Genomic DNA, 27,908 nt, shown 5'->3' on the forward strand with positions numbered 1-27,908 from the left:
ATTTGGGACAATCCATAGCAGCTTCACAAGAAAAAACATTATGTCACTGATGTTTCCTTTGGCATGTGTGTGTGATTCACTTAAACATTTCCTTTAGAATACTTCCCAGTCTGAACAGGCTCCTAAGAAGAAAAGAGCTCCATAGCAACAACCATGCACGACATTAATTAAAACACAAAGACCAAGCAGTTCATTCCAATGAGCTTTATTCCATCTAAATACAACAACGTGCTGGTTCTTCCATTAAAACATCTTTTTTCCAACTTTCCTTTCCAAATTTCATTTTCTTTTCATTAACCATCAGACAACGTCTCAACCTTCCAAAACACTTTCTAAACACTAAGAACTGTTACATGTTCACTGCAGTGCCACAAACATCTCTACTACAACTACTATTATGGGGTAATGAATGTAAGTGATTAAATGTGGTTTGATTATAATCAAGACTTAAAGTGAGGAAACGTCTCGTTTCAATTACTCTGTGCACAGGATGGCAACTCCACGCTCGTAGAAGCTGTGAGGATCTTCCTTGGTGGCGATGTCGAAGTCGACGGTGAAGATTAGGTCAGACCGGGTGAAGTTCAGGTACACGGGTAGAGTGACCTGCAGCGAAAGGAAAACACAAAAGGTGAGAAGGACAACTCCATAGCTATATTTCAAAATCTAGCTTTTTAGATCCCAATGGGGCTGGGGTTTTTTTTTTTTTTGGGGGGGGGGGGGGGGGGGGGGGGGGTTACCATGTGTCTCTTCTCAGCATTACTCTGCTTGATCCAGCGGAGCTGAGTGAGAGGCAGCTCAGTGGAGATGGAGGTGGACAGAGACAGCTTGTTGTTGGCACAAGTAGCTCCCTGAAGCTTCAGACCTGAGGGTGCAGCAAGCAAGATTGGAATGAGAAAAAGAAATTCATGTCTTAACAACTCACTACATTAGACCACAAATACAGTTAGTAGCATGTTTTAGAGTCCTGCGAACACCTTTTTAGGTTAGATTTCAGTCCAGATTAAACAAACAAACAAAAAAAACATGTTAAATTCATATGGATATGATTTAATTACAACGCTGTCTGTTCAGTCTAAAGGCCGCATTGTTATCTGATTTGTGCAGTGCTTTTGCCGCCAACTAGATCAGATGATATGTTTTAAGTCTAACCTTTGATGCCGAAGCTGCAGGCATCCAGTGAGGCGCCCTGAGCAGTGGTGACGTTAACCTCGAGACACAGCTCTTCCAGGGACCAGCTGTTTGCCTGTGCCACATACTGGCGGGTGGCGGTAATGTAAGCCTCTGGCACAAACAGGCTGCCCAAGCACACATGGATGTTCTGGAAATGATGAGAGGAAGAGACAAGGGAGTAGAAATAAAAAGAAAATGAAAACACATTTTGTTTTCATTTTTAACCAAACTATTTAAGAACCAAAGCTTGTTTGAATGTGTGCACAAACAGTACCTTCAGTTCCTTTGCACCCCCGCTGGCAGCTGCCTGGGAGATCTGCTGCAGCTGTTTGATACGTTCACTGAAGTCTGACACCCACTGGATTACAGTCATGGAGACGGGGACTGTGTACCGACACCAGCTGCGAGGGAGGATTCCTGAACAGACAGGTGTATACCACAGGTATATAAAGTATTCAAACAAATAAACAAATTCATTAAAGTACATCAAATAGTCTGAGTGAAGAACCTTTGACAAGGTCACTGATGAGTGTTCGCAGGTAGTTGGTCTGCTTCTTCTTGCCCTCGCACACTTGTACCACGTCGGACAGATCCTGACGGACCTCCTGAAGCATCTTACCTCCCATTTTCACTTCACGCTCAAAGAACCTGAACAGGGGGTCCTGGTATTTGGACAAAGATAATATTAATGCCAAAACAAAACCATAAATTAGAAGCCAGACAGATGTGCTTTGGTGAAACTGAAAAAGAAAAATTGTTCATTTACTGAAAATCAAACTTTTTAAAGTCCGTTATACCCGATTACCTCACATTTCAGGCACAAAGATTGAAAATCACCCGACGGTGAAACAATTCCTTGGTTATAAATGAAAGAAGGATATTGTCAGCACAAGCCTGCTTGCCAGTCCTCTATTCTCTGTCATTACCTTGATGTTCTCCACTGTGCGTTTGAGAGGATTAACCGTTTGCGGCATGAGCTGCAGCCAGTTGCAGGCGGTGGTGTGGAGGGTCCTCATCCAGGCTGGCTGGGTGTCAGATGTGGATGAAGTGCGCTCCTTCTTCTCAGTCTCGTAGGCAAGGTCATCCTCATCCTCCAACATCTGCATTTTCAGCATCTTACCCATCATGTCAGTGCCTGCGCAGCCCGGCAGAGGGAGTGATTGGGCAAGGAGGGAGGTGGAAGACAAGGCCATGGTGGGATGTAGGAAGGGAAGAAGAAATTAATCACAGAAAAGAAACAAACACCTTACCTCAAGGATGGGTTAAAGGGTTTGTTTTATCAAAAATAAAAAAAATAAAAATAGGACTACACTGGGTCAGACAAAATACACAAGGCTTCAGGCAATAATTCCAACACATGTAACCTTAAACGAAATTGCCAAGTGGATAACGATCCACATTTCTGAATGACTGGATCTGTAAAAGAAATCAGCACAACCCCAAAAAAATAAATAAATAATAAAAGGGGCGGGTTTTAAGGGAGAAAGTTTGTGGTGGAGTGGGGATGAAGGAAGGGGAGACTGGACCATGTGCTCAAGGGATGGATGCTTTGGCAGCCATGACTGTGGAGGTCAGAGAGGGGGAGTGAAAGGATGGGAAGCAGGCATGGTAGGATGTTTGAAGTCCTAATCTGCAGGTGGGACAAGATAACATCTAAGCAAAGCAACATGATGGCTGTGAAATACAGCTGCTGAAGGGTGAGGAGACCCACACCCATCCTTTGGGAAGAAAACCTTTTAAAGTAAAATGGCTATGACTACAGCTACGCTGCACATTATAGCTATGCTACAGAAGGCTGCTTCTAAAAACTAACTGATAAAGAGGGGAGAGAACTGATGGAAGGATGAGAGATGAGGAAAAGGAATGTTTTTAACATGTTTTTTGACACCCGGCACACAGTGTTCTGTCCAAAGTAGATGCAAAAAACAACTAAATCTAAGATTTCGACCTCTCACTGCACGGCGACAGCCTGCCAAAGTACGAGTTATGACACTAGAATAGAGAGAGAGTTGGTTAATGAGCTACCCAGTGAGAATATTCAATCTCAACTTGTTAAGTATAAATGGAACACAGATGAAAAACAAGCTGTCGTTCAGTAACAGCAACAGCAGCATACCCTGAGTGGTAAGCAGGACCTTCTCTGCATTGCTCGGTAATCCGAGCCAAGATGGCGTCTGAGTGTCAGGAAGCATCTCCACCCAGTGCATGAACTCCTCACGTCTGTAACAAATCAAAATGATCAGACGCTTAACAGAGAATGTTTATCAGAGAACAACAAAAGCTAAAGCTTATCAGATACTGACCGAATGCCATCAGGCATCTTGATGTCCTTGTGTCCGTCAACTTTGAGAGCCAGTTTGAACTCGCTGTCAAAGCTTCCCTTGGTGAAGATGCGGTCCAGGAAGGTGTTGAGCAGCCGCTGGTCAAACTCGTTGTCGATCCGACCTCCATAGATTGACTGGGCCATCAAGGTTTTCAGAGCTGCCCAGGGGATCTTGTCTGGAGCGATGTTCTGACGACCCTGTGTGTGCATGAGTGTAACGATTGGAGTGGAGCAAGGTCATATTATTTAAAACTGACCATTATCTAATAGATTTAGGCAACAGCTACAAGGAGGAAAGGATTAGTCATACAAAAACTAGAAAACATTTAAAGTGTTAATTCTCCAACCTTAGCAGTGTCATCCAGCCAGGTGTCAACCGTGTCACAAGCAGAACGGAGGTCAGACTCTCCAAACTCGTATTTCTTGGACCAGCCCAGTGGTGCGTAACGCAGGCGCTCCTGGATGACCGCATGGAACCAAGCAAGCAAGAAGTAGAGACGCGCACGTTCGTTGGGGGCCTGCGTGGATATGGGACAACATGATTTACATGGAGAATGTTTGGACAGCACTGATCGTTTATTCTTCACATTTGTGTGTGTCCATTATGTTACCTTGCACATGCGAGCCACTGGGATGCTGCTGAAAGTTCTCAGCATGTTAGCCTTGACGCCGGGAGGAGGCTCAAACACAAAGATACGGCCAGCACGAAGCAGATTCACTGGCACCTGGTGGTAAAACACAGCGGCATGAAAAACAGGAAGTAGTGAAAACTGACAATGAATTAATCCAAGTCTAAATGACAAATCTAATGAATGATGTGATATACCTTGGGGTTGATCTCCATTGTGAGGAACAGCCTGAAGCTGGCATGAGGCTGCATAGAGTGAAGTTTTTTCTCCAGCTGCATCAGCCACCCAGGGGCCAGATGGACGTTCTCCAGCATCACCCACCTGCAGGACAAGGAACAGTCAGGATATCAGTACAAGAACACAAACTGTACAGTCTCACAAACACAAAGAAACCACATTAGTCACCTGCCAGACTTGACAGCAGTATTGATGTCTCTGTCAGCCTTATTGAAACCTTCAGCAGAACCTGTGGAAAACATCAGTAAGCAGTTATTTACAATATCCTCAAAATTTCTCATTAAGCACTTGATCTACATTACTGGTAAACCAAAAGTTACGTTTATTTCCTTCTTACCGATAGAAATTGAGGTGATTTGTTTGTTCTGCTCAGCAGCCAGATCTCTGACAAGCCCACTGGCATCATAACCTGGCACAGAACACATCAGCACTGGAGTGCTGGGCTTCACCTACAGACACAAAAAAATAAGAATTATCAGCAAGAGTGACAATGGGAAGGTCATTGATCTGAAATAAATAAGTGATCATTACCTCACTGTCGATGATATTAGCTAGATCAAGAGGCTGCTCAATGATGCTCATGAATGTGTCTCCCAGCACCTTTGATACAAAAATGTGTGACATGGCCAGGAGACGGTCGGGACGGAAGGCCTGAATCAGCAGGAGCTGGTGCAGAGCTTGGCCAATGGTAGCTGAACATATAATGGACAGTTCAGGCAGATATAATTTATACAAATATATACACTGTAGTGTGTTTGTTTTGTTTTTTGCTTGGCCTTAATGTTTGTACACAATGTATATACTCACTGGACTGCTTCTCCTCTGACCACAGGTATGGAACAGCCAGCTCTGGAGTGTTGCTCTCAATCCACATGAAGAATTGCTGAAGTAACAAGCAAAACAAATGATTACTAATAGAGTTTCTAAGAGTCAAACTACAAACTACCCATCGGCCTACCATTACTCACCTCGTCAGCCTCGACTTTTTCAACCAAGTCTTTGAAAGCTGGCAGGCGGCTGAGTCGAACCATGGCCTCACTCTGCTCAGCGGTCAGACCTTTCACCTTGGGAAGTGGTGTGCCTGTCAGTACGATCTCCTTACCACGTAAGAAGTGCTGGAACTCTGGATCATATGGCAGCTCACTGGAAAAAAGGAGAAAATAAATAAGTAACGGTGCTTCATGCAGTATGCCATGACTGCTTGTGCTCCATTAGTGTAACTCAGGTGTTCTCTTACCTGGTCATGCCCTTTATGCTGATCTTAGCCAGCAGCATGGCAAATGTAATGTGGTCCTGGTGCAGCATACCTCTGGCAACCCTGTTGAACGCCACCTAATGCCACACAAATCACATATAAAGCTCATGACTGTTACATTCACCCCCCCAAAACAACCCTTATTCATAGGAGTTATGTTATAAACCTGGAAAAGATCCTTGGTGATGACAGCAAGCCTCTGTGAATGATCACTAATGTTCTTGAGGTTGGCGTTCTCATACAGCACTGTGTGATACGTGTCCAAGAAGAAGTGAAGAGAGTACTGGTAGAGGAAGTGCATCTGAAGGGAGAACATTTGCTCAGTTTATTTCTGAGTTCCTATCTCTGTGTGCATTGATGTTACAGCAATTTTGAGAAAAGAAGACAATACTACCAACAGTACTAGTTTAAAGAGCAAATGAGATGTGCCCAGACCTGGTTCAGAGCCTCCATAGTAAAGTAGATGCTGCTGCAGGCAGAGGACAGAGACAGGTACTGCTGTGACACGGCCTCCACCTCAGCCATGATGATATCAGTCTCCTCCACCTTCCTAGTCACCTCAGCTGCCTCCTTCTTCAGATTCTCCAGTGTGGTGATGATGGTGTCATCATCAAGGATGCGACCCTTAACCTCATTGAGGGCCTGCAGCAGAGATTTCTCCAGCTGACGAAGACGCAGCTGGAACTCGCCTGAAAGACAGTCATAATATAAGAGTTGAATCATTAAAATTTCACCAATCTCTTTTCCCACCACCTGTGTCTTATCATTTTATCACAGAATCTCAATGTTTCTGTCTCACCCTGCAGTTTAAGGAGGTCTGAGCGTTTCTCATCCACGTCAGGTCTCTCAGCCTTTAGGACCTCGTTGAGACACTGGCTCTGAAGGCTGCTGCGTGTCACAGTGAAGTTGACAAAGGTAACACGAGAGCACAAGTCTGGTGGGAACTCAACCTGCAGACACAAGAGACCATAACAATGCAGATAAACACTTTTGTATAACTGTTTTGTTTTGTACTTTTTAAACAAAGCAAATAACAATGTTAGTTGATCAATACTGATACAATAAACAGTGCCCTTACCGTTGGGTCTCGGGTAGAGAGGAAGATGACAAACGAAGGTGACAGATCAATGTCCTGGTCTCCAAGGGTGATGAGAACACGCCCTCCAGTCCTGCGGACCTCTCTGTTCAGCACTGGGTTTAGGATGGGGTCGTAGCTTTCTACGTCCTTTGGAAATAAATATTTCAAATTTAATCTCCCTTGAGATTAAAATCTATTTTCCAAGTTGTTTTTTATTACCCCCCCCCAAAAAACTCTAAACAAACTAGTCCTTTGATTATGGCAGCTTTAAGAAAATTATCAAGCAGCAAGCACACAAGGAAAACACTGGCAGTTGGAGAAGGTAGCTCTTACCTGAACCAGCAGTGGGTTTCCAAAACGCAGAGCACTCTCCAAGTTCTTCCTAAAGGCATCATCCAGGAAGCTGGTTCTTGTGATCTTGCGGTCTTTGTACTCATTCATGATGAACTCTGTGGCTTGGCCTGATGGATCGATTATTAGTGGGTACCTAATAAGAGATAAAGAAAGATCAAAGATGTTTAGAAGTAAGTTCAACTGAACACACAGCCTAAAGGAGATAGGTGAGGTTTGCGGACCTGTTGAACCGTTTGAGCATGATGGCATTTTCAGTACAGAGGTCATCAGCTGGGAGAGAGTTTGCTTGCCAGCGGAGCCTCTCATCTGCATTGGACAGGTACTCAGTTCTAGCAATATCTGTGCGGAACTGCAGGAGAAAATCAAGTCAGTGAGCACCTTGAAATTTGATCTATTGACAGCACTCTTGCTGGTGACTATGGTTTATATTAGTAATCAGAATGAGGCTGACATTTGGAGACGTGTTGATCAAAAATGACTGGACATGTGGACTGGAGTAGGAAATACCTGAATGTTGGCCTGCTGCAGGTGATGAGACCATGTAGTGAACAGGTTCTGCCTCATCTGTTGTTCAAAGTAGCCGGCATACGTGATGAATGCTGCAGAAAGCAGACAGTCTCCTGCGATGGTGGACATCTGGTTCTTGAACGTCTCACTGGTCTTCTCCCAGCGGTCTCTCTCTGCTGACAGACTCTTCAGCAGGGCTGTGCTGCGGTTCACCTGGGAGTAAAGAACATAAGAAATGAGATTTTTTTTTCCTCCAAGAAACTTCTGTTTAGTCCTGAACAGATGATCTGAACAGAACCAGGCATGTTTTATGGACAATTACCTTTGCCTCGACTGCTGCCAGATCAGCCTTGATGGCCTGGGCCTCAGAGATAAGGACAGCGTATTCCTCCTTGTACCGAGCAATGCTGGCCTCCAAGTCTCTGATCATCTGCTCCACCTCTTCTGCCTTCGTCTTATTGTCCGTGGCATCATCCTCAAGCTTCTGCAGCTCATTACGCAGAGGCTCCACTCGCTTCAGCATGTCAGCATAATTAAGCTAGAGGAGTGGTAGAAGTGTACATTAGACGAAAACCCTCATTACCCAGTTATAGTCCTTATTTTCATATTGTTCAGGCTTCTCTACCTGAGCAATCGCCCATTTCACCATGGGTCCACAGGCCAATGATGCCCTATTCACTTGGTCATAGTTGTAGCTTGGGTTGGAGAGATAGTTCTTCTTCATCTTCTCACGGATGGAGTCGCTGGAAATAGTTGAAATAGTCCAAGGAGTTACAATACAGCAGCACTCTGTGCAGTCAATAATCATTGAGAAAATCAAACTTGTGGAACAGTGTGGAGGATTATTTTGAATTGGGTTTGGAGGTGGGGATGGGAACAATTTCTACCAATTTCTGGCTGCAAGAAATCACAAGCACAGTAGTTTTTACCATCAGCTTATTCTTAGATTTAAAACCAGCCGATTACACTTTGTTCCAGTAGATTAACACTGATTGCTAATCACAGGTGCCACTTGTACTGATTAAATGGCATTTGTGCTTCCATTAGAAAACAAAAACAAAACACACTGACACATATACCTCATTTCCTCAGAGGAAAAGTTGACTATGCTGCTGATGAAATTATCCCTGATAATAACTTGTCTGATTTTTTTCCAGTCATTTGTCTCCTCGCCCAGCATAAGGCAGATAGACTCCAGGGCCAGTTTGACTGCAGCTGGGGGGTTGGTCATAGCCCGTACTTCTACTAGGTGCTGCCGCTTAATAGAACTCACGGCTAGTTAAGTGAAAGGAGGAATGTGTTTGCAAGATACAAATAGTAGTGTTTGGGGGGGGGGGGAAGAATTTGGAAAGAGGTTCAGGGGGGCAAAGACAGAAAAACATGAAGGAGGGGGAGAGAGGGAGACAGAAGGGGAAATTTTTAGTAAACAATTATAAACAAAGATTCTCTCATGTCACCTGATCTCTTCAGCAGAGAAGTTAACAATGGTGGGGATGAAGTTCTCCCTCATGATGATGGAACGGATCTGCTTCCAGTCCGTTGTGCTCTCTCCCAGGAGCAAACAAATAGACTCCAGAGCAAGCTTCACCGCTGCGGGTGGATTGGCCATGGAACGCACCTCCACCAGGTGCTGCTTCTTAATGGACTTAACAGCTATCAACATCAGGTGAGCAAGGATGAGGTTTTATGATGAGGGAAGGGGGCATGATGATGGGAGGATGTAAGCAGAAGATGTTAACAAAGTCTACATAACAATTCAAGTGCTGTTGTACTGGTTTTGCTGGTTTTATGACATCAAATGACTGAAAGAATAATCTTAAATTAATTTTTTTTTTTTTTAAAGACACTGATGAATAAATGAACAAGAATCACTGTACCATTCTGAGCCTCAATAACAGCTGGCTCCACTTGGTCCAAATCCTGTTTGACGCTCAGCTGTTTGTCCTTAATCACCTCCTGCTGCTTGTACACAGCTTCCTGAATCTCCTGGCTCATCACCTTGAATCACAATGACAGAGTAAATAAATTAAAATCTTAAACACTTAAACACGTAATTGCAGGCCTAAGCAACAATGTCTAAAGTCTTTAAAAACTAGTCATTTCAAAGTTCAGCCTTCCTACCTTTTTCTTCTCGGCCTCCTGCTGGTCTTTCACCATCTTCTTCAGCTTGTCATTGGCAGCAGCATTCTTTGCCTCCAACTCCTGGCTCTTAATTCTCAGGTCACGACGAAGTTCCTCCACCTGTGAAAGGAGACAAACACAAGCACTTCTAACAAGCTGACAAAATTTTCATTAGAGAAACTAATCTGATGGCTTTTTAAGATTTCATGAAACGAAAAGGCTACTTCACCTGATCCACAGTCTCCTTGATCTTGCGGAGACCAACGTTGAGGTGCATCTGCTGCTCCTCCAACTCGCTGCGTTTCTCATTGAACAGGTTGGCATACTGATTGATGAAGTCAAGGTAGTGACGAGGAGTAATGGCCATTGTGTGACCGCCACGCTTGGCCAGACGGTTGTTTGCCTGAAAGAAGTTAAAAGTATTATTTATGTACGTCTCAGTAAATTTTACAATCATTTGTATCCAAGAACGTTTGCAAATTTGCAACTGCTGTTGAAATAACAATAAAGTAGCTCATTTGCTGGAAACAGCTCTACCTGATGAAGTGTCTGATGTACAAACACACAGCCATTGACGATAGCTTCTCGGTGAGATGGTGGCTGGGGCAGTTTGTCGTAGACGATGGGCATGTAGTCTGGCACTTTGTAGTTGGGCTTCTCCAGATCCATCTTGCTGGTGAACTCCTTACCCACCTGATATAGGGCCTCTGTGGACCAGTCTCCAAACCAGTTCAACACACACCTGACGCAGAGGAATGTTTTCAGTAAACACGGAAACTCAGTGCAGTTTTCTTTTTCCTCACATTTATTACAATCATCCACTCTAAGTGTCTGTACCTGTTGAACAGGGCAGGAGATGTGGCAGCTCTGTCCTTCAGGCCCTCTGATGAGGGGTTCATGGTGAAAACCACGTGAAGGTTTCTGATAACCTGGCTGGTGAACCACTTGTACAGCTCCTCATGTGTGTCAAGCATCAGACCCTCTTTCTGGGCTCCTTCCTTACACTGAGTCATCAAGGTGGCATACTCATCTCCCTCAAACAGCCCAGGAACCTATTAAAAAAAAAAGAAGAAAAAAAAGAAGGGTAACATTAACACAATAAAAGCCAGAAAACAATGGACATACATTAACCTCAGAAAACTAGGGGCGGTGTTGTCTTTACACTCAAATGAATAAAGCACCACAAATAAGAAACTAGCTGTAAGTTACCTCTCCATTGGCCAGAAGTGTGTTCATTCTCTCAAGGAAACCAGAATCCAGCACATTGGACTCATCCATGATGAAGGCGATCTTCTCGTTCTTACAACCTGAGCGACGCAGCACAGTACGCAGGTCTTCATCAAAGTCCTCCCCAGTGTATTTCCTGTGTACCTGAAAACACAAAAACACGCTCAACAATCCATGCAAAAGGCAGGGAAATGTTCTATGACTACAAATCACTTGTATCTACCTTAATCTGGTAGACGCTCAATCCGTTCATCCAGGCTACAAAGCGGGACAGCGTGGTCTTTCCTGCTCCACTCACACCAATTAACAGTAGATGTCCCTGAGGCTGACGGAAGATTCTAACAAAGGATAAAGATTTTAAAAATATAATCCAAAATTAATATTTATTTTTGTCATTTATAATTAAAGTAACACTGAGATGACAACGCTCAGAAGCCTTTACTCACCGGTCAATTCTGAGGACGTGGTCCAGAACCTCATTAAAGAGCACCAGAGGAACATCCAGCTCCTCCTCATAGAAGACCTTCAGACGGGCCTTCACGTAGTCTCTCAGTTCCTCCTGTTCCACTGGGATGTAATCCTACATACACAAAAACACAAACTCAGTAAAATTCTTACTAGAGCCATTAATGATGAAGTCAATTCTTACAACTCTTTAGTAACTTAACAGCAGCAGGATCAGAGTTTGGCCATCATATTTGAGTACATATGGCCACATATGTACCTTGGAGAGCCAGTTACTGTAGAGGATAGGCCTGTTGAGAGCCTTCTCCTTATCAATGTTGGGGAAGTGTTTGAGAGCGACCGTGTCAATGTTTTCATCTGTCCACCTTCTCTCTTCATCACCTACAAGCCTGAATGACACAATCAGATATGATCACATTTTAAACGTTACTATCAAAAATGTTACACTTTATAGCTGATGCAGAGCAAGCACAACTAGCCTCACATCAGTGAGCACCCACCTATCCTGGAAGAGACGAAGGGCTTCGTGGGCCCAGATGCGGATGAGCCCTTCTACAGGAAGAGTCTCAAGTGGCCGCAGGGCCTCGAAGATACCCCTCACCCAGCGGGTCATCTCTCTGGGAGAGTAGATGTAGTGGGGTTGTGTGTCCTGGGTGAAGCGCTCCTGAAGTGGAAAAAAGAATAATATTCAATATTTTTATTTATATGGAAAAAAAAGTCTCCAATAAAACATGCATATTAAGAGAAATGTAATCATCTTTACCTGAGACATGGTGTAGAACTCAACCATAGCGGCTGTAAGAGGTTCAGCGTAGGTTCGCAGAGAGGGGATAAGGCGCAGCATGGCACGGTTAAAGGTTCCATAAATCTGGGTAAGGGAGGCTGGGCCTGGATAGTCCACATACACCACAGGGACGTGACGCAGGAACCTAGAAAGATTATGTGGTAATATGACCACTGTTAGAGCCTGCCTTTTGCATTAAACATTAATTATACTACAGTTCTAATCAGATGTTCAGTCTGAGAGCTGTACCTGTGTGTGAGAGGCTTTCTGCCAGGGTCAGTGGGAGGATTACAGGCTCCAACAAATTGAATCCTCTCCAGTTTGACCCAAGTCTGGTCTGAGGTGCGGTAGAAGCCTCCGTGTTCCACCATCTGCACAGACATAGGATCCCAATTTGATGCAGCAATGACTTAAATGAAGTGCTTAGACATACTTAAAAGTACAAAGGGCTTAACACAGAATCATTTTGTCATACCTGTCTGATGAAAGAGATAACTCTCTGTGTGCCGTACTTGTCCATGTCTGGCAGATTGATCTCGTCGCAGAACAACACCAGCCACTTCCCCAGCTGGACAGGGGCGAGGACCACACCATTTGGAGTCCGCCGGTACTCGCAGTAGTGGTCAAACGTCTTCAGCAGCAGTTCTGGTGTGGTGGCACTGGAGAAGTTCAAACCAACAACCTGGTAGAAAGCAGCAGTAGACATTTTAGCTATTAGATGGGAACAGCTTAGTTACAACAATAATGCCAATATCTGATTAGAACTGATTGTGAATATTTCAAAGATCAGGCAATTAACGTGAAAATGATTTCATAGCCCAGTACCTCCATATCAGGCAAAGCCCTGAGGGCACTGAACAGGGTCATGGTCTTTCCAGAGCCAGGTGGTCCACACAGCACCAGTGGTTTGTGCTCGGCCAGCCATGTGTAAAGCAAAGCTTCATGGCGAACAGTGTCCAGGGTAGGAACAACAACATCTGGGGATGCCACCTTGTGGGTTTCCACTTCAATCTGGGGCACTTTGCCCTGCCAGGATTGCCACTCCCCTGAGATGCACACCTAAACACAAATAAAAACATAATAATTAATCTCTAAAAAAGTGGATATAGGGAATTAATAGCAGCAGCAACTCTTTGACAAAGAAAGGATGTACCTCATAATCAATGATGGGAACATTGGGTGCAGTGGGAAGTGGCACAGTGGTGATGCGACGGATATACTCCCCAAGCTCTGCCCTCATCTTCAACCTTCCATCACCAGAGAAGGACCAGAGCACAGCGTAGATCAAATACCTCTGCAAAGAAATTCCATGAAAACAATTAGTTTTAGGAAAGCACAGTAATCATGTTGATGCAACACCTCAGCATTTATACTTCTTTCATTACAGAGCAAGAAAAAGGAGAACATTACCTGCATGTACTTCTCCAGCTGATCAATGGGCATGGGGAAGTCGGGGTGGTTGTTGTTGTACAGAGCCACATTACGGCAGGCCTGGTGCAACATTGAGAACAATGAGCCCAAACATCGCATGCGGGTGAAATCCATGATGTGTTCCATCTTCGAGGCATGCTCCAAGGCCTTGATCACGAGGCCGGTGGAGGTAAAGTACGGCTGAAGGACCGATGCAGCATCTCGCTGGATCTAGTTTAAAGCAGAAAGTGGGGACAGCATTAGTGTGTTTTTTATTTGTTTGTTTTTAAATACAGCATGTGTTCTTCTCTAGATTTACCTGCAGCATTGGTGACGCAGCCTCGTCCTCATCCTCTGTGCCTTTCCTCTTCCGCTGAGCTTCATCCTCTCCCTCGTCCAATGGGATGCTGCGAATGCGAGCCAGGAAGTTGTTGAAGATCATGTCAGTGCTGAGAACATCCTCACTGAACCAGACCATACCACACCGGGACACAGTGGCTAGGGTGGCATACTTCAGATCCTGCACTTCAAACATCACACGCACCTGGACAGAAAAAGAATAATTTGGGTTGAATACTTAATGAAGTCTCCAGGACAGACTTCATTAAGAAAAGAGAAAAATAAATTTGTGTATAAACTGCCATGCTCTTACATTTGGTGGCAAGCTGAGACGTTCTCCATTGGGCAGGGTGAGCAGCTTGTTGTCATCCAGAACAGAGTTCAGATTTTCAACCCACTCTGGGTCAACGTCGCCATCAAAGATGATCCACTGACGCTTCTGTAGTTCACCTCGGACATTGTCAATGATCCTGAAATTGAAAGAAATCGTTCATTTAAAGATTAAAAAGAAATTAATTACAACAATTAGACTAGCTTGGAAGATGTGTAATTACTCAATTATTACAGAACTCACTTCCTGAGGATGTGTGTGAACAAGCCATCAGTCCATTCACGAGTGTTGGGGTCCAGGGTTCCGTACAGGTGGTCTTTGCTGATGGCCTTGGGATCGATAATGTGGGCCACGCCCTCCACACCCTCCAACCTCTCCAGGGCCTTGAGCAGCACCCTCCATGCCATGGTCTTCCCACTTCCTGAAGGTCCCACCATCATCAAACCGTGGTTGATCTGTGTGATCTGGTACAGCTGGAGCACCTGGAAAAGGTTGAACGACAAGTTAAATGTCAGTATATATGAATCTTATAACAGGAAAATGTTTAAAGCCCATTGAACTAAAGTATATCAGTTCCACTCAGCTTCATACCTTCTCTACCCACATGCTGCCTACATCGTCCCCATCTCCATAAGTGAGGTACATCTCTCCGCAGACCTTCTTCAGCTCCTCCCTCAGAGCAGTCATCTCTCCCCTATGGTACTGAACTCCAGGGAAGACGTCCGACAGCAGGCTGAACAGCAGAGGGATGTCTTCTGCCACCAGCTTGGGAACCATGGTCTCACACACACTCTGGATCAGGATCTAAAACAAAAAAAAAAAAAAAAAAAAAAAAAATGACAGACAGACTGAATAAAACAACTCATTTTCTAAAATAAGTTTGTTATACTTGCAAAAACTCTGCCCTGAATAAACATGACCTCCATGTCCAAGAGTCTACTTTACATACCTCCTGTTCTGGAAGGTTCTCTGCAATCTCATTCTCATCAACATCCTCTCCACGCTCAAGCTTCTCTCTCTTGATTTTCTGGATTCGCTCACGCTTGACATTGCCAGCACTGATCAGCACGCTCTTGAGTGCTCGGAGACCGAAGTCGTAATGGCTCTGGGAGGAGAGCTGCTCGTCGCACAGTCTTTAAAGAAGCAAAAGATTAAGTTGTCATACCTCTGACTTAAAGTCCTGTCAAAGTTACTAACTAAAACAATACATACTTGAAGAAGGGCACAATCTTTTTGGCAAGGGTCTCAGCTGTTCGGAAACCTTGAGAGTAGAGCATGACCTGTGCAATGAGCTGGCGGTCAGGCTTGGTCATGGCCAAGCTACGGAAGAGCTTCTTCAGATTGTCAGGCAGGTTGGAACGGCCAGCATAGCCAGGGTTCATGGTGATGAAGATGGCCATGTCTGGGCTCACCTTGACCTGCTTGTTCAGGAGCTCTGTAGTGACAGGTACGCCTAGGAAAGTGACCAAAAGGAAAAAGAAGGAAAAAAGACTTACTTATAATACACTCCCCTGGAAAAACCTAATCACTGGTGATGAATATAGTGGCATATTCTGGTGATATTTTTCCTCAGCAGCATGAAGTGTTGAAGAATATTTGCTTTGCTGCGTTTTATTCTCACAAATGTCTAAGTCTGGATATTTCTCATTAAAAGGACAGCCATCTTTCACAAATACTATGCATACTTCTGTCTCTGTTGGGGTTGCTGTGCTCCCTCAAGGCGACCTGGATGTACTGGACCTGCTGGGAGACGGCCGACAGCATTCTCTCTTCCAGACGGTTGAACTCATCGAAGCAGCCCCAGGCTCCTACCTGGCACAGACCCACGAAGATACGGCCCATTGCCTGAAGGAGAAAACGAAAAATGGTCACTGAATTAATAAGCAATAACAGAGCACAGTGTTTAATCTCTGATGGTATGCTGGTGTCCTGTTATAAAATTGCTAAAATGATAAATTTACCTGGAAGTCAAAAGTCTCATCACAGTTGAAGACCAGGACAAAGCGTCCAAGCTGGTGACCGAGGGCTTTCACTGATTCAGTCTTCCCAGTGCCAGCAGGACCTAGATAAAGGACAAATTCAGTCAAGGTTGGGGGGTTGTTTCCCTCTTTGCCATGTTGTAAAACAAAAAGTTAAATAGTAGTTCCATACCAAATGGAGATCCACCAAGGCGAGCCTCCAGGGCCTGGGTCATGGTGAGATAGCAACGGTCAGTCAGTGGGGTCTGAACAAGCTTGTCCTGGACACCCAGGTACTCAAAGCCATAGTTGAACTTGGCATTAGCCATCTGAATGGACAGCTGCTGCAGGACATCTGTCTGCTTGGGATCAAAGTAGAAGCGCATCTGGCTGAGCCACTCAAAGGACTTGGGGTTGTCGATCTTGTTCTTGATCAGAGTCCTGGTTACATCACGCTGGTGCACCAGCTCTGTGATCTAAGAATGGAGAGCGAAATGGATTTTAGACAATTTTTATCCAACAACAATTTTTCACAAATATCAAAAAAAAAAAAAAAAAAAAAAGTCCAAACTCACCAGGTGCTCCAGTTTCCTCCTGCGGATTGGAGGCTGCTCCATCAGCACAGTGTCAGCCAACACGTTGAGTGTGGCTTCCACATTCGACAGAACTCCCTGCAGTGGCGTCATGTCCCCACCACCAGAGATGGTGGTCAAGGCAGACTCGATGTTCTCAGACCAGGCAATCTGGGCGGACAGGACCACCAGCTGGGCCTGTGAAACGAGAATAAAGATAAGGCGACATTAACACAGTTCCAGATTTCAAGAGTGTATCGAAATTAAAACAGTATGGAATTAATTATTTAAATCCCAACCTGGTAGCGATCAATCCAGTTGATGTATTGGCTCAGGTCAATGGCTGTGCCCTTGTTAAAAGTAGTGACCTCTGTGACAGACTCTGCCAGCAGTTTGGCCAAGGTCACCCTCATCTCCTTCTCCACCAGTGTCAGCCACTCATTTATCTTCGGGTGCTCTGTGATGGAGACTGGTGTCTTGTAGATAATCTCTTCACCCTCACGTGATGAGATTCCCAGCACCTCAGTGTTGTCCTCATTGAGGAGGATGCTGGAGACACCAGCAAACATCTTTTTGAAGTGCTTCTGGAGTTTGGCCACGTTCTTGCTGTTGCCAATTATCTCAAGCAGGTCCTCGTCTCCCACAAAGTAGAACCTGCCAACAAGAAAGTAATTGATCAAATCATTGTATTAATAAATGCATTCAAAATATCCGATACACTCTTTCACTTTTAAAATACATTTGAAGACATGTTACACATTCCTCCTTCTGTTTGCTCAGCTTTAGTATGCCCTTCATACCTGGGGAATGAGGATCTTTCTCTCTCCAGGTATTCGCCAAGGGCTTTCTGGATTTTTCCAAGAAGATCAGCCAGTCGCTCCAGGGACCTCTGCACTCCCTGTATGTTCAGGACATCCATCACCAGAGGAGACTTTGTCACCTTCTTCATCAGTGCCAAGAACTCAGTGCTGATACTGGAAAAAGACAGAGACAGATTACACAAGAAGTTAGTAGAAAATATTTTTATGGAAGGAAATGGGGACTAAACATGAGTGCGCCAAATAAATCAGGTTATGATTCTTAAAGTTAACTTATATTTTTTTTACTTATATTTTTTTAATATTTTTAAAATGCTGACACGATTTGGCAGCATTTAGAAAGACTTACCTCTGGAATCTCTGAGTTTCTACAGGCAGAAGATGTTTGATGTCAGCACTGCCTGTAAAGATACCTTCCAGATAGACCCAGCGACGCTGCACATCAATCCAGACATCAAACAGAGCCATGATTCGATTCAGCTTGTCTTCCCAGCTCAGGGCATCTTCTTCAAACACCTGGGAGAAAACGGAAAGAAAAACACTGTACTGATGTATGCCATCCTGACTGGCTGAAATATAAAGGAAAAAAAAAAAAAAAAAAGCTCAACTGCCACCTTAATAAACTAAACGTATAGTTCTGTTTACCTTGTAGTAAGGAGACAACTTCATGGCGGACACACTGTTGATATGTTCTTTGACCTTGTTGAAGAGGTCATCCCAACCTCTAATCAGACGGCACTTGTTCTGGTAGTTCACCAGGTCGAGCTCGTAGGAGTTCCACACTTCACGGATCTGAAAACCAAAAGAAGCATAAGTACAATTATAGCATAACAAACCACAGAGCTATTTCTAATGATGTAGGCTATAACTGCCCATCTCTTGCAAATCTTCTTTACCTGTTTCAGGAACTCCTCCAAAGCCATTTCTCCCTGGGCTACCAGAAGAACATCCTTCACCACCATCTCATTCTTCTGCAAATCCACATCCCAAATCTGTCCAAGAGTCAGCTCTGACGGGACCCAGTTCACATGCAAGCGCTTCATCAGCTGCTTCCAGTGGCGGTCCTTCAGAGCCTCTGATTTAAGCTCAATCACCAACATGTTGACCTGGAGTGAAAAGGAAACCACAGGAAATGTAAAATGTAAATTTGTCGTGTAAGTTAGAACTTTTGATTAGTTTGAGTGAAACTAGTTTACTGACCTTCAAGTAACCTTTAAGCATCCTCTGTACGTACTCGTATGAAGCATACTGCCTCAGCCTTGCTTGGAAGTTCTTCAGCTGGTTCAGAAGTGCATCAAGACTCTGACGGAGCTACATGTACAAATAAATCAACTAATGTTATATTCTGTGAAGAATTTAAGGATCATACAGAACGGCACAGGGATTTAATCTAAATGTTTGCTCTGCTTTTGGTACCTTGCGTGGTTGTACAGAAACCCATGGCTGCTCTTTCATTTGGTCAATCTGCTCCCAGATCTTCGACAGTTCAGACCACACCTCTTTCAGGTCATGCAGCTCCTCCAGCGCCACCTACAGGTCACCACAAAGACAGAAATGGTTCAAAATGTTCAGTTAATGGTTTAATTTTTAGTTTATGGATAATGAAATGCAGCCAGAAAACATAATGAATGAATTTTACATTTATCATTTTGTAATTTAACCATTTATGTAAATGTGCGCTGGCATTACCTGCACTCTCTCCTCACTGCCACTGAGCAGACCAGTATCAGTAAGCTCCAGGGCCTCTTTGGCACGGGCACACTTCTCCCTTTCAACCTTCAGACGACCAAAGTTGCCTTCATAGATGGTCAGAGACTGAAGGGCCTCTTCAGGACGCAGGTTACCCTAAGGGAACAGATCAGACATTTAAAAAAAAAAAAAAAAAAAATGTAAGTCAAATTTATCTGCCATTTCTTTATAACTAAGGCATCATGAAGTTATGCATCTAAAAATATTAACTACATCTAGCATTAAATGTGCTATAAATAGAAAACTAAATTTATTAAGATAAATATTTCTTACAGCAACTGGTTTGGTCTTCTCCCAGTCATTAAGCAAGTCAGTGGTGCGGTTTTCCACAGCTTTGTCCTCTTGGACAATCTTCATCTGCAGGTTGGCCACCTGCTGCTGGATAGCGGTGTCCTTGCGCTTCATTATGTCACTGAACGCACCCCATTCGCCTTCAATGTTGTCAATGTAGAGCCAAGAAGGAGGGAACTGAAATCTCTGCTTCTCCAGCAAACGCTGTCCGTTACGGAATAACTACGGGTAAAAAGGAGGGAGATTGTGATTAGAAAATGATTTTAATTTAACCGATTTTAAAAACAAAAAACATAGTTTGGAGTACTTACATCCACATTTTTCTCAAACTGTTTGATCTTTCGCTTCAGAGTCTGGACATATGTTATGAAGTTGACAGCATCTGAAGTACTAGCCGTGTCCACAGAATGTTGTTCGAGATCTTGACGGGACTGATGAGGAACAGCAAAGCATGAGTCATCTGTCCTGAATAACTATTACCCTGTGTGAAAGTGATCCATCCAACTATGTTGGTAAAACCATACGTTACCTTGGAGATCTGAGCGTGGAAGTCCTGCATGTTCTGTCCCAGCATCTGACCAAACTTGCTGAGAACCTCCTTGTGCCAGGAGTCATACTTCAAGTTCACCTTAGACTGGACCTGTTATCAGATAGAAATATGAAAATTTAATGTATAGCCAATACATGGGGGTTCTGGATTGTCAAAAATACAACTGCACGAAACAAATAAGGGAAATTTTAATGTGGAAATGTATTTCTCCTCCTCCTACTTAAACACAACACTGCGAACCATCAGTCATTACTACCTTGCCATAGTCGATGACCACTGGTCCAAACTCTTTTCGAGTCTCAGCATTGTCAAAGGTTCCCCTAGCTTTGCGGATCTGGACCAGCAGGGCTTGCCACTTTGTGAGGTCTTCACCAAGACGGTTGTAAATGTTTTCAGCTTGCATGTCCCACAAGCACTGGTACTGCAGCCAAACCTGAACAGCAGTAACAAAAATAAAGCATATAAACAGTGAAATAACCACAAATGTATATCCTGTATGTCCGAAGAGTCATAAAAGCTAAAGACAAACAATTAAAAAAAAAAAAAAAATCAATAGCTATCAATTTGTAAGGTAATGTTTTATTTTAAAATAGGTGCCCCTTACCTTAACATACTGCTCCACCTCATTGACGATGTCTTCCACAGCATTGTAGGCCTCCTCTAAGGCCGCAGGTCCATCAGGCATCCTTGTGAGGGCATTACGGTAGAACTTTTCCTCCTCTGAAAGCTCGTAGTGAACACCCACCTAACAAGGAGGGACAGAGTGGCTTAAATAAAAACAGTACAAAGTACAATAGGCCAAACCATCAAATATCATTCCTGCCTGAGTAAAATAAAGACATTTTGTCTAAAAAGTGGTTTTACACTACATGATTACCTACACCAGATATTCACCAGTGCAAACAACAACTGTTTTAAGATGGCTACCTGGTATCTCTGACTCTGGATCCTGGGCAGAGAAAGTATAACCATCTTCCAAGCAAACATCTCCTGGTAGAGCTTGTAGCGACAGTCTTCAATTGGTGGGTTCAAGTAGATCACCTGGTTAGTGATCCTCAGCTCATGGACCACATTCTAAGAATAAAGAAATAATAATAAAACAGCAAGCTGTGCTTAGATGTTCATGGTTTTCCAAGATGTTAAAAGAAGTGTATCAACATTTGAAAAGCGTGACAAAGCAACACAGTACCACTTCACAACTCTCACCTTGATTTTGGGCTCCCCTCCTGGTTTGTGGCTGACTTGTGGAGCCTCTGTGTCCATGTCCACATCAGCTTTGTCTTCTACCTGGCCACGGAGGACCTGAGTCCAAGCCTTAAGACCAGCCTGAAGACGCACTCCCAGGATACGCTCAATCTAAAAGAACATCCATTTTAATAACATAGCAACAAGCACCCTATAAAACAAAACAAAGGTTCAACTATACACCAAAACATTCCAAGTATTTCTATTACTTTATATTCGTTACAGAACAATATGTAACTTTCAGTACAGACCTCAATGTCAAGCTTGTTGACCCAGATGGGCAAATTGGAATAAGAATGGAGGTTAAGGTCATCCACAGCTTTCTGCACACGGTTCAGGATGTCGGAGAAGGTCTTGTGGTCAAACATGCAGGTCTCCAGAGAACGAACCTCCAAGTCAATCTTCTCTTCAATCAGTAAGAGGTCGTCCACCTGAAAAACAATAAGACAAAATTGTTTGATACAACTTGTCATTTAAAAGTTAAATGACAGTTTGGAGTCTGTGTTCGTGCATATCTGTAACATCTATTTCACACAGACCTTCTCCTGGAAGTTGAAGACCGTCTCAGCTAGTCTCTGAACATAGGGATCCAGCTTGTAAGACTCCCAGACGAGAGTAATGCCCTCAGTTATGAGAACCTGAACCTCTTTCTTAAGTCCAGCAACCAGCAGGGAGATGGAGGACCGCTCCTCTACTTTCTCACAAGTACGCTCGTAGGTGCGAACGCTCTCGATCAATGAGATGGCAAATGGGTACAGCTGATTAGCTTGGTGGGCCTTGTTGACAATGGCCAAAGGAACACGGAAACTCAGCCACTTGAGGTTGCGGACCTCTTTGGAGAGGGTGATGATCTCAGGAAGAAAGTTGACTTTAAGCTTAAGCATGTTTCCTCCCCTTCCACGGGCCCGGGTACTTTCAATGGTGAAGATCCGACCAGACACACCAAGGTTACGCTGCTGAACCTGATTTAGAAAAGAAAGGGATAACAAATATTTTGAATTTGCAATTAGCCCAAAACAAAGGAAGCAATATGTAAGAATTACAATCTAATATTCTTCCAAATGTCTGAATCGGTGTTGAATAAAATACCTTCCGGGCCCAGTCATCAAATATCTCTTGAGTGTTGAGTTTAGCCCGGAAACTATCTCCATCCTGCTTCAGCTTCAGCCCTTCCACATGGTTCTCCCAGCCTTTTCCCAGAACATCTTCAACCCTCTTCATGTACGCAGTCAGCTGACGGTCTATCTGCTTGGCCCAGATGATGGAGCCAGACACCGGAGGCAGGTCCCGGACATGACTCATCTTACAGGCCTGGCTCTGAGGATACTGCACTTTGAACTTGTCGTGCAGCGATTCGATGTCATCTTTCACACGCTGGATGAGCTGTGTCTGATACTCCCGGATGGCACCACGGATGTGGGGGCGCACGAAGAGAGCATTGAAGCGGGAGAAGATGCGGAACATCTCATTGGCATTCTTGGCAGTACCCAGCTGATCACGCAGGCGGGCCGTGATACGGGTCTCCACGCGGTCAATGCGCTCATCATAACGTTTCATGGCGGCTTCCCAGGCCTCCGTGCCCTCCTTGGACACATCCAGGCCATCAACCTCTTTCACATTCTCATATGCCAGGTTGACCTCCTCAATAGCATTGGCATCAGCAGCATCAAAGAGAACTCCAGCCACCTTCATATCTTGAGGTTCAACTGTCTCTCCAGGGGCATGCTGAGGCACTGCAGATACCTTAAAAAAAACAAAAAAACAACAACAACAGAAGAATAACATTAAATCTCTTAGTCAAGATGTGATTTAAAAAAAAAAAACAAAAAAAAAAAAAAAACACTATTTAAAGGTTTACCTGAGGCCTCAGCACACGGACGATGACAGCCCTCAGCTGCTCATGCTGCCTTCTGAAACGCCTCATGTGGTCCAGTCGGGACTGAAGTTTCCTATGAGCAGGGCTCAAACGCCACACCATCTTCAGGTTCTCCTCTCTCTTCCTCTTCACGATGTCCCTAAGAAGCACCTGCAGTTTCTCATACTCATCCTCCCAAGTCTGGAACACCTCGAAGCAAGCCACCATCACCTGCACAGAGAAGCGTAAGGGCATTCAGGAAAATGTATAATACTGTGAGTGGCCAAGGTGTGTGTGTTTGTGTGTAATTGTGGGTGTTATTTTATGCTGGAGACAAAAAAAAAACCACACCAACCTTTTCAAATTCCTCATAGGCTACATGCATGAGCTTCCTGGTACCCAACACCTTGAGCAGCTGGGAGCTCAGGTCCCTGGAGATGGCCTCTACTAGGCGTAGTGCTCTCTGGATGGGATACTTTGTGTTCCTGATCTTTTTCAGGTGAGTAAATATGGCCATTAGAGCCTGGCGGATCTTATCAAGCTCTGAGGCAGAAAGCAGGTCATTAAGAGGGAAGTCTTTCATCAGAGGATTGTAGTCATTGACCGTTTCCACTGCCTGTTTCAAACCTGCAGGAAGAAGTAGAGGAGAAGTGAACATTTACTCGCGCTTTTCTAAATGCAAACATGTGTTGAGCCAGCCAAGTAAAAACAGCAAAGTTATAACTTACCAGTGTCTGTATCAAAACTGACAGTAGCATGGAAACGTTTCCCGTGTTTCAGGATGTCCAGAGTGAGAAGAACCTCTGGGCTCTCTCTCTTCTCTTGGATCCTGTTAAGGGCTCTCTCCAGATTCAGCCAGAAACTAATTTCCTGCAAGGCTGTGCCCGAGGCCGGGTCACGATCGAGCTTAGTCACCTAGAAGGGCGCGAGCAATGATGATAGTGTGACCAGGAGATATTTTATTTTGTATTCTTATGATCACAGTTATAATTAGAAGTATCAATCATTAATCATTTACCATTGTGGAATCTGATGACAGTATAATCTTTGTTTTATATCTATGGTAATCTGAGTAAAGATTAATGTATGCATATTATCATCATTGTAATCAAGTCTCAAATGGTATCCACAGCATTGTATTCACCGTCCATAACTGGAGGGTCCAGCAGGACCTTGTTCTAATTCATTTGCAGGCCTACATCAGAACATGCACATAGAGAGTTATGTAAACACGCACGTTCACCCTTATTTACACAGGGAGGTCATGTCAGGACATTCTCTAGTTGGACACACAGGCTCACAGAACTGCACAACATGACATGTCACACACTTGTTTTTCTTTAAAGTATCATCTGATGTTTGTATAAGGAGAACTTTGGACTATGGGGAGACTGTTATCATTTCAAGTAAGGTCTAACTGTGTGATGTCATCATGGGTTATATAAGGATGGGGAACGGTCCACTCTTTGGAGATTGTTGCTGTACGTCAGTCTTCCCATACTTCTGGTTCAGAAGTGTGTAATAAAGATCACTATTCTGACATCTACTGAGACCATGCAGTCGTTTGTCTTCTCCTCAAAACTCGAATCATGACAATAGCAACCATAAATCAAGGGTTTTTTATTAGAGAGGTTTTTTTTTTTTTCCAAAGACTGGTTTTGCTTTGTTATATACTTCCATCATGGACTTTTAAATTGGGACAAATATATAGAAATTCCTCTTACCTTTTGGATCTCCCTGATCCAGCGGTTAACTCCAGATTGCAGCTGGTTCAGGAAAGTAGGATCTTCCACCTTGTCGCCAAAGTCAGTGACTTTGGGCTTCTCCCCACGCTCATAGCACTGCTTGGCGATATTTGTGATGATGGGGTGGATGAGCAGGCTGATTTCAGGAATCTCAATATTTTGCTGCAGGTGGAGAAGGCCCATCTCCAGCTCAGCAATCTTCTTCTCGACAGAGGGGGCCATTTTATCCCCATCTCTAGAAAGTTGTAACAGATAACAATGTTACAATGTTTTTTCCTTCCATTACATTTCCATCCATTACAATTCAATGCAAGTTCAGGATTTAGTTTATTTAAGGAAGGCTTTGCAAAGTAACATTACCTGTCGGCTTTCCCAGACTCACGAATGTAGGACTTGAAGAAAGGTGCGACAGCATTGCTGATGAAAGAGTGAAGCGTCTCGTAGGGAGAATCCTCGCTCAAAGTCAGCACTCGCACCTGGGTTGATATCGGTTTGTCTGCATCAATGACGCCTGTCCTCTTGATCAAAGCCAAGCTACAGAGTAAAGAAAAGGTGAATGTATTCATCCAGAATAGCCAGAATTTAAATAACTGAAGGATCATATGCAGTATTACTTTTTCCAGTGCATTATTTACCTGTTGGACTTGATCCCATAGTGGATGTCAATGTTAACATTATAAGTGATGCACTCTTTCTCCTCCTCACTTTCATCTCCGACCTCCTCTGTGAGGAAACAAATACATATATTAATTAACTAAACAGATGACCCATCATTGAATGTGTGCATCAGGTTCTTCATACTAGGTGTAAAACAAGGTCAAAGTAGCACATTAATACCTTGTCTATGTCAATATGAGGACACCAAAGTGCAAATAGTCTTGCTTTATTACATTTCCATTTGCCTCATGTACAATAAGGTAGGGCATGTGACTGCTTTTATTTTTAAATTATTTCAAACTATTTAAAGCCATGCATGATTGACTCCTTAAGGCCAGTGAAGTTGCAATGCAGCTAAAAAAGAATTAAACTATTTGGACTCTAGATAGATGTGCACAATGAGAAATGCTGCAGCAGATGATGGTGCAGCTATTCATGTCCACACCCTCCCTTACAAGTGATGAGTGGGCTGCATTGCAGTATCAGTATTATTAATGCAAAACCGCGAATAGGCCGGGGAAGTGACTCTTTGGGCTAGGAATCCAAAACCTCCAGGCTAAGACTGGTCATGTGTGGTATCAAAGGATCAAGATTCAGCACAGATATAGTAGGAAAGCAGCTCAGAAGCTGAGGATTAATTTGCCCGGGGAAACTGAAGATAATGTGTTTATTGACACAAGCTGGTTCACATGATAAAATGACTTACAGCTATGACAAAGGAGCCATTCTCTTTGAATTCCTATAATTATGCTTCATGTTTTTATTATGACTGTATCTGTCTCGTTATTTGTGCACCAGGCCTCAACGTGATATGCATATATAATAGCTTTATATAAATGCAGAAGGAACACAAAAATAACGGAGTTACGTCAACATACAGCTCCATTTTTTTATTGTTGTGATTGATTGTTTTATCGTCCCCACCCAGTGCGGCGCAGTTATCTTAGTAAGTAGATGGACAGCTTTAGCGACATCTGTTAATATCGTTGTAAAAGCAGCAGTTAACGATGAGTTTCCAAACTATTTGGCAGGTGGTTAACAAGAAAAGCTAATTTGCAAAGACGCCGACTTTATTCTAAAGTAACTGGGTGAACAAACAGTGTTGCTATTAAAATCATATTTGTGAGCTAGTCGAGTTCTCTGACGTACCTTTCAGAGCGCTTCTCTCGACCAGGATGGTGTGAATCTGGGGATCGGCCAGGAATTTTCTCATCTGCTCCACGGAGCTTTTCTCTTCTAGGGCGGTTTCCAGCGAGGCCGGGGCCTCTCCGCCATCTTCCAAAAGCAGCGGTACCAGCTTCCGAATGTGCTTCTGCAGCACCGAGGTATCAGCCACCGTCTGAACGGCCGACACCTCCATAGTGCCGGAGTTTTCCTCCGTCCCCCCGCCGTCGGACATCCTTCTAAGAGCGTCAACGACGACTAGGTGTTGTGTGAAAGTGAACAAAGAAAAAAGGATGACGGTAACAAGCTGACTGCAGCTTCTACCAGCGGGTCATAGGTTGACTGACTGCCGCTGTCAAAACGTTGCAACTGACGCAATCTGTTTTATATGCGCAAAGGATTATGGTATTTGTCGTTCCTTAAATGGGGAGTTCACCGAGCTGTGGTCGTCAAAGACTACAATACCCATAATGCAGTTGAATTAATCAGTTTTTTTTTTCTGTCCTTTTGTTAGTACCATGTGCGACAAATAGGGGGAGAAAGGGAGTTGTCTCGAATGATGCAGCTGAAATAGCTTTTAAAATACAAACTTTGATTTGTGCTATTGTTAATTCAATAATAATGTAATTTTAAAAAATCAAAGGCATGTTGAGGCCCATGTTCTATTGGGGACTACGAGTACCAAAATAAATTTGATAAATAGATAATTAATGAATTAAATGTACCATTAATAAATTATAATTGAAAAAAATGAATAAATGAATTTATGGAATGTTTTAAAGAAATTAATTGACATTAATTCATTATTTACTCATTTAGTTGATTAACTATTTCCTATTTTAATTATTAAATGACACACTTTAATATTCATTTAATTCAAATCAAATCAAATCAAATCACTTTTATTGTCACATCACATGTGCAGGTACATTGGTACAGCACATGTGAGTGAAATTCTTGTGTGCGAGCTTCACAAGCAACAGAGTTGTGCAAAATACAATAATGTAAACAAGCAAAATACAAGAATGGCTACATCTGAAACTAATAAATATATGTACAATATATAATAGTATA

General features: G+C 43.5%; 1 protein-coding gene across 2 annotated transcripts; it reads right to left on the reverse strand.

Annotated features, from left to right (window-relative positions):
• Nucleotides 1-189: 189 nt before the first annotated feature.
• On the reverse strand, nt 190-27,192 carry dync1h1 (dynein, cytoplasmic 1, heavy chain 1). 2 transcript variants are annotated; one of them, XM_014414312.3, is made up of 78 exons: nt 26,820-27,192; nt 25,649-25,736; nt 25,374-25,547; nt 24,993-25,248; nt 23,997-24,183; nt 23,624-23,895; nt 23,272-23,499; nt 22,503-23,156; nt 21,953-22,375; nt 21,665-21,844; nt 21,375-21,524; nt 21,096-21,242; nt 20,773-20,913; nt 20,425-20,601; nt 20,148-20,258; nt 19,930-20,049; nt 19,601-19,840; nt 19,268-19,423; nt 18,995-19,108; nt 18,779-18,889; nt 18,475-18,684; nt 18,224-18,370; nt 17,928-18,094; nt 17,561-17,734; nt 17,060-17,414; nt 16,764-16,958; nt 16,382-16,664; nt 16,192-16,292; nt 15,916-16,075; nt 15,443-15,683; nt 15,180-15,363; nt 14,822-15,034; nt 14,474-14,712; nt 14,213-14,369; nt 13,880-14,104; nt 13,561-13,791; nt 13,304-13,444; nt 12,976-13,209; nt 12,626-12,832; nt 12,400-12,521; nt 12,130-12,295; nt 11,867-12,030; nt 11,626-11,755; nt 11,348-11,481; nt 11,125-11,239; nt 10,884-11,045; nt 10,512-10,726; nt 10,212-10,416; nt 9,904-10,077; nt 9,675-9,794; nt 9,431-9,551; nt 8,633-8,828; nt 8,179-8,296; nt 7,876-8,091; nt 7,554-7,766; nt 7,268-7,395; nt 7,026-7,179; nt 6,693-6,839; nt 6,414-6,564; nt 6,050-6,303; nt 5,781-5,915; nt 5,597-5,691; nt 5,328-5,502; nt 5,167-5,242; nt 4,891-5,051; nt 4,697-4,808; nt 4,528-4,588; nt 4,320-4,443; nt 4,105-4,218; nt 3,841-4,011; nt 3,474-3,691; nt 3,287-3,390; nt 2,097-2,305; nt 1,679-1,832; nt 1,445-1,587; nt 1,150-1,318; nt 738-862; nt 190-603 (listed from the first exon to the last, which is right to left on the reverse strand). In XM_014414312.3, the coding sequence occupies exons 1-78, from the start codon at nt 27,067-27,069 to the stop codon at nt 475-477; spliced, it is 13,923 nt and encodes a 4,640-aa protein (XP_014269798.1). In that variant the 5' UTR covers nt 27,070-27,192; the 3' UTR covers nt 190-474. The 2 variants fall into 2 exon arrangements, with proteins under 2 accessions (XP_014269798.1, XP_012777421.1); XM_012921967.4 differs by lacking the exon at nt 8,633-8,828 and adding an exon at nt 9,011-9,206.
• Between the last annotated feature and the right edge of the window lie 716 nt (nt 27,193-27,908).

Source organism: Maylandia zebra, linkage group LG19 (genome assembly GCF_041146795.1).
Source record: "Maylandia zebra isolate NMK-2024a linkage group LG19, Mzebra_GT3a, whole genome shotgun sequence".
In the NCBI taxonomy this organism is placed as follows: domain Eukaryota; kingdom Metazoa; phylum Chordata; class Actinopteri; order Cichliformes; family Cichlidae; genus Maylandia; species Maylandia zebra.

Excerpts from the sequence above, each read along its gene's own strand:
- dync1h1 (XM_014414312.3), bottom strand. The coding sequence starts at position 27,069 with ATGTCCGACGGCGGGGGGACGGAGGAAAACTCCGGCACTATGGAGGTG. Across the intron at positions 25,548-25,648 it reads TATGGGATCAAGTCCAACAG|CTTGGCTTTGATCAAGAGGA; the intron begins GTAAATAATGCA and ends TTTACTCTGTAG. Across the intron at positions 20,259-20,424 it reads TGGTCATCGACTATGGCAAG|GTCCAGTCTAAGGTGAACTT; the intron begins GTAGTAATGACT and ends ATCTGATAACAG.